The 5,493-nt window shown below is 58.9% G+C and overlaps 1 protein-coding gene across 1 annotated transcript; it reads left to right on the top strand.

Moving 5' to 3' along the window:
- The first annotated feature begins 2,154 nt into the window (after positions 1-2,154).
- Positions 2,155-5,175, top strand: ARSI (arylsulfatase family member I). The gene is made up of 2 exons (XM_059483760.1): positions 2,155-2,474; positions 3,522-5,175. The coding sequence occupies exons 1-2, from the start codon at positions 2,155-2,157 to the stop codon at positions 4,927-4,929; spliced, it is 1,728 nt and encodes a 575-aa protein (XP_059339743.1). The 3' UTR covers positions 4,930-5,175.
- The last annotated feature ends 318 nt before the right edge of the window (positions 5,176-5,493 follow it).

The raw sequence follows: 5,493 nt of genomic DNA, 5'->3' as shown, positions 1-5,493 counted from the left end.
TCAGGCCTGACATCTTCAATTTCCTCTCTCATCTGTAACACTCACCCAAATGGGCCATTATTTATTATTTGGGAAGAGCTCTGATTACAAGCCCTGGCAATATCTCTGCTTTGGGGTGTGTGCAGAGCCATGTGTGCAGGAGAACACAGGACCCAGGAGACTTTGGATCCCCCACCTCTACTTCCCTTCAGTCAGGTCCAAGTTTTTCCAGGAGGTGGATATTGTTCAAAACTAAAGGTGTTGGGGAAGGAAAGGGAGGCAAGTGGTGGGAAGGAGTGAGGGAAAGTGAGAAGAGAATTGGTTGGAGGAAATGAGAGATGAACCCCTGGGGATTAATCAAAGCTCACTGAAGGGCTCAGCCCAGCCCTTCTGAGCTGTTGAGTGAGCAGGGGTTGCTGCCAGCAGGGAAAAGCACAGAACACAGTGATCCCTCCCTGCCTCCTGCTCTGTCCCCTGCACCCGTCCCTGTGCTCCTGCAAGCCCCTGAGCCCTGGCTGGAGCTGGTCCTGGTGCCTGTCCTTGACCCCATCCTTTCTGCCTGTGTCTAAAGGGAGTCCCTGGGAGTGAGGAGCCTGGTGGTCCCTCCTCTCTGCTCCTCCATGGTGTCTGGGGTCCTAGGGAGCAGGCTGGTGTGGGGCAGGGGGGACACCTGGGGGCTGGAGGGTCAGTGGAAGGACAGGGAGTGGGGGAAGGAGATGTGTAGGGAGCCATGGAGCCATCTGTCTCATCTGCTCTTCTGAGCCAGTTCTGAAGGCAGAGCCCTCCCAGCCCCCAGTGAGCCCCCAGCGCAGCCCTGCAGTTGTAAAGGCAGGTGGGATGGCTGGGCTGGGGGCTCTTGGGGTCCCCACTGTACTGGGACCCCTCAGGTCCCCATCATTTTGGGACTGCAAACAGCCACAGGGCGCAGCTCCCAGCTCTGACAGGGGGTTGTGCTAAAAATGCCCCTTCCTGGGCCATGTCCTTGGCTGGGAAAGTGGGGGGACAAGAGGCATACCAGGCACGAGGGCTCCCTGATGCATGCTGGCCCTGCAGAAGGAATTGCACAGGGCCATTGCTCATCTCTGCCAGCCCCCTCCCTGAAGCATCAGGGCACTGGTCCCCTGTCCCAGCACACCAAGCTCAGATCTGTACCCCTGCACTGGCAGAAGTCTCTGGTTCCCACCAAACATTGCCCCTCTCATGTGACAATGGCCCTTTGCTGCCTCAGTTTCCCCACTTGGAAAAAGTGTGCAGCAGCACCCACTACTCAGTGCTCTACAAATCCCAGGATGGTTTTATTAACACTGGGGATGTTCAAACAAGTTTTTGCAGCTTCTCCTTGCTCAGGATTTCTGTGGATGACGATCCTGCCAGTGTGGGAAGCCGGCACCAGCCATCCCTCCCAGACAGAGATCCAGCTCTCCCTGATGCCCTGCCGGGCTGGATGCTGCGGGGGCTTCAGCTGAGCATCCCACCAAGGGCCCTGATCCGAGCGTCGGTGGCTCAGGGAATGCCACGCTCAGGAAGGACCCCGCATGCCCTGGGGCTTCCCAGCTTTTTGCTGGAGCCGCTGAGCTGGGAGGGGCCGAGCCGGCGGCTCCCCATAAACCTGGCGGCTCAGACAGCTCCTGACAGATGTTGGGACCGTGCCTCGGAGCGGAGGCTGGGAAAGGAGAGGGCGGCTCCTGCCCGAGAGCTCGGAGGAGAGCTCGGCACCCCTGGCTTGAACTTTAGCACCCTCTTCCGCAGGAGTTTAACGAGGAGCCGGCTGGAGACCGGGCAGGCGCAGGGCTGGAGCGGGCGAGGCGCCGCAGAAACTTTGTCTGAGGAGGATTCTGTGGAGCTCTCCATAAAGGCAGAAAGCCCCAGGAAGGCAGGAAGTGTTTGCAGCGCTCGGGACGCTGGTGAGCGGCCCCGGGCCCGTGCTGCCGTGCAGATGTGCGCGATTGGAGCAGCGCTGGGCTCGTTTTCCTTTGACTGAAGGCGACCCAGCCCGGCGGATTAAGCTCTTTGTGTGCACGCCAGTGTGCCTGGATGGAAGCTGCTCCCGCAAAACCGGCTGTGAGGGGTGCGGGGAGCATCCTCTAGGGCAGGGAGGGGGAGCCCTCCTGTTTTCGTGGCTCTGGGGCGATGCTGGGACAGTAACACCCTCGGCAGGCAGCACAGCGCTTCGGGATGGCCGTCTATGCCCTCACGGGCTTCTCGCTCGTCAGCCTGCTCAGCTTTGGCTATTTGTCCTGGGACTGGATGAAGCCCAGTTTGGTGGCTGATGTGGCCACAGACCCCATGGAGAAATCACCGCCTCCCACCTTCACCAGGCCACCCCACATCATCTTCATTCTGACCGACGACCAGGGCTACCACGATATCGGCTATCACGGCTCAGATATCCAGACACCGACGCTGGACAGGCTGGCAGCAGAGGGTGTGAAGCTGGAGAACTACTACATCCAGCCCATCTGCACCCCGTCCCGGAGCCAGCTGATAACTGGCAGGTAAGCCAGGGCCTGCTCACAGCTTGCTCATGTCCCCCTTTGGTCCCTTCTCTGAGGGGCTTAACCCCAGCTTGCTGCCAGAGTGATGCCCTGGTGTGTTGGCAGAGGATGGAGATCCTCCAGCACATCTGGATTTCTCTAGAAAGCTTCCTGGGTGAATAGTTGATTTCCACACAGGATAAAGAGTGGCACATGGCAAGAGCAAAACTGTGGATGCTGCTGGGTGATGGATGACACTTTGGGAGAGGGTGGTCTCTGGTCAGGAGGTGTTTGGTGCTGGGCAAGCAGCTGTGTCCCCATGACACACTGGCCCTTGGAGATTTGCTGTGAGGCCCTTGGTCTGTGCTTTGCCTGTATGTGTGTTCAGTGCTGCACTGGCCAGCACAGGCTGGATGTTGCTCCATTGTCCTCTCCCATGGCACCACAGTCAGATGCCCCCTTATCCTGGGCCATTCTGCCTTCTGGGATAGGTGGGGCTTTCTCTGGAGAAGTGCTGTGTGGTCAGCACTCCCTGTAGGAGGCAGATCCCACCAGACCACCTCCTGCTGAGGAGTGGGCCCAGGGAGGTGCCTATGGATGAGGTCACCAACTGCCTGGGGTGATAGAGCCCACCACAGTCCAAGAAAAGGCGTCCCTTTTCTCCTGATGGTTCTTAAGGGGTCCCAGACATCTTTGTGGTGTGCAAAGCAGGGGAGGACAGATGGTGGGGACATTCACGTGGGGCATTATGAACCCTCTTGCTTGTGCTGCCCAGCCCTGACACAGCCCAGCCACCTCCCCAGGCTGGCAGCAGTGGGGACAAACGCTTGTGGCATTTTTGTGAGATGTCTGCTGAGCCTCTCTCTGTGTTCTTTGCATCTACTTTTGGTACTTATGGACGGATGAGGAGCTCCCTGTCCCTGGCTGGAGCTTGCTTCGTTGGGTTGGGTTGGGTGACATGGAAATCTGCATTTGTTTTTGGGTTTCCAACACATAAAGTGCCATCACATCCTCACCCAGAGCTGCTCCTCATCACCATTGCTTTCCTCTGGCTCTTCCTCCTGGCAGGTACCAGATCCACACAGGATTGCAGCACTCCATCATCCGCCCTCGGCAGCCCAACTGCCTGCCCCTGGACCAGGTCACCCTGCCGCAGAAGCTGCAGGAAGCCGGCTACTCCACGCACATGGTGGGCAAGTGGCACCTGGGCTTCTACAAGAAGGAGTGCCTGCCAACTCGCCGGGGCTTCGACACCTTCCTGGGCTCCCTGACAGGCAACGTGGATTACTACACCTACGACAACTGCGACGGGCCCGACGTCTGCGGCTACGACCTGCACGAGGGGGAGGACGTGGCGTGGGACCAGAGCGGGAAATATTCCACCTTCCTCTATGCCCAGCGAGTCAGCAAGATCCTGGCATCCCACAGCCCCAAGGAGCCCATCTTCATCTACGTGGCCTTCCAAGCGGTGCACACGCCCCTGCAGTCCCCCAAGGAGTACATCTACCGCTACCGCTCCATGGGCAACGTCGCCCGCCGCAAGTACGCGGCCATGGTCACCTGCATGGACGAGGCGGTCAAGAACATCACCTGGGCCCTCAAGAAGTATGGGTACTATGACAACAGTGTGATCGTGTTCTCCACGGATAATGGTGGGCAGACCTTCTCCGGGGGAAGCAACTGGCCGCTGCGGGGTCGCAAAGGGACGTACTGGGAAGGGGGAGTGCGGGGCATTGGTTTTGTGCACAGTCCCCTGATCAAGCGCAAGCGTCGGACAAGCTGGGCGCTGGTTCACATTACAGATTGGTACCCTACTCTGATCAGCCTGGCCAGGGGCAACCTGAGCAATGTCCAAGGCTTGGATGGCTACGATGTCTGGCCTGCTATCAGTGAGGGTAAGGAGTCGCCACGCACTGAAATCCTGCACAACATTGACCCCTTGTACAACCATGCCAAGTACGGCTCCTTGGAGGACGGCTTCGGCATCTGGAACACGGCTGTGCAAGCTTCCATCAGGGTTGGGGAGTGGAAGCTCCTCACTGGCGACCCAGGGTACAGCGACTGGATACCCCCACAGACCCTGACCAACTTCCCAGGGAGCTGGTGGAACCTGGAGCGTCTCACCGATGGCCCGAGGAAGTCCGTGTGGCTCTTCAACATCACCGCCGACCCCTACGAGCGCTACGACCTCTCAGAGCAGCGGCCAGACGTGGTCAGGAGCCTCCTGCTGAGGCTGGTGCACTACAACCGCACGGCCATCCCGGTGCGCTACCCTGCCGAGAACCCCCGCGCTCACCCCGACTTCAATGGCGGTGCCTGGGGACCGTGGGCCACTGAGGATGAGGAGGAGGAGTGGGAAGGAGGCCGGGAGTCCCTGAAAGGCAGGAACAAGAAGAAGAAGAAGAAGTGCAAGATCTGCAAGCTGCGCTCCTTCTTCCGCAAGCTGAACACCAGGCTCATGTCCAACCGCATCTGACAGGACACTCCCCAAGCATCCACCCATCCTGGCCAGGGTGGAGCTCTGGACTGCAGTGCCATGGGATGGGAGTGAGGGAGAAGGACAGGCAGGGAGGTGGCCAGTGCTCTCTTGCTCTCCCTTGTTCCAGGGTTCACTCCAAAACACTTCTCCTCCCTGGCTGGAGTGGTGGCCACAGGGAGCTGCTCCCAGTGGGTGAGGAAGGGTGATGTGGTCTCTGCTGTGGTGCTTGGTGGTGGTGAATGATTGTGCTGAGCTGGGCTGGCCCTGCACAGTGGCTTCCAAAGAGAGAGACCCTTTCCTCAAGGATTCTGCAGCCAATCATAAGCTTTAAGTGTTGGCCATTGCAAGGGCAGGAGGAGTCATGGGGGGCTCTGCCTTCACGTGAACCCTCGCCATTCCCCTCTATTTGCTCCTGGTTTGTAGCCTGCTCCCAAGCAGCTGCAACATTTACTCTTGCTCTGGGAACTCGAGGGCCTTCCCCAAACACAAGACCACATTGCTTCTTTGTGGAGGGATGGATTCCTGACCATGGATGTCAGACCTGAGATCAACGTGGCTGGA

The sequence above is a fragment of the Ammospiza nelsoni genome, chromosome 16 (genome assembly GCF_027579445.1).
Source record: "Ammospiza nelsoni isolate bAmmNel1 chromosome 16, bAmmNel1.pri, whole genome shotgun sequence".
Lineage (NCBI taxonomy): Eukaryota > Metazoa > Chordata > Aves > Passeriformes > Passerellidae > Ammospiza > Ammospiza nelsoni.
This window is presented reverse-complemented; position numbering and strand designations above follow the sequence as displayed.

What these genes read in the sequence shown, in the direction of transcription:
- ARSI (XM_059483760.1), top strand. Translation starts at nt 2,155, where the DNA reads ATGGCCGTCTATGCCCTCACGGGCTTCTCGCTCGTCAGCCTGCTCAGC. An exon ending in AGCCAGCTGATAACTGGCAG is followed by an intron (nt 2,475 to 3,521) that starts GTAAGCCAGGGC and finishes TCCTCCTGGCAG; the next exon opens with GTACCAGATCCACACAGGAT.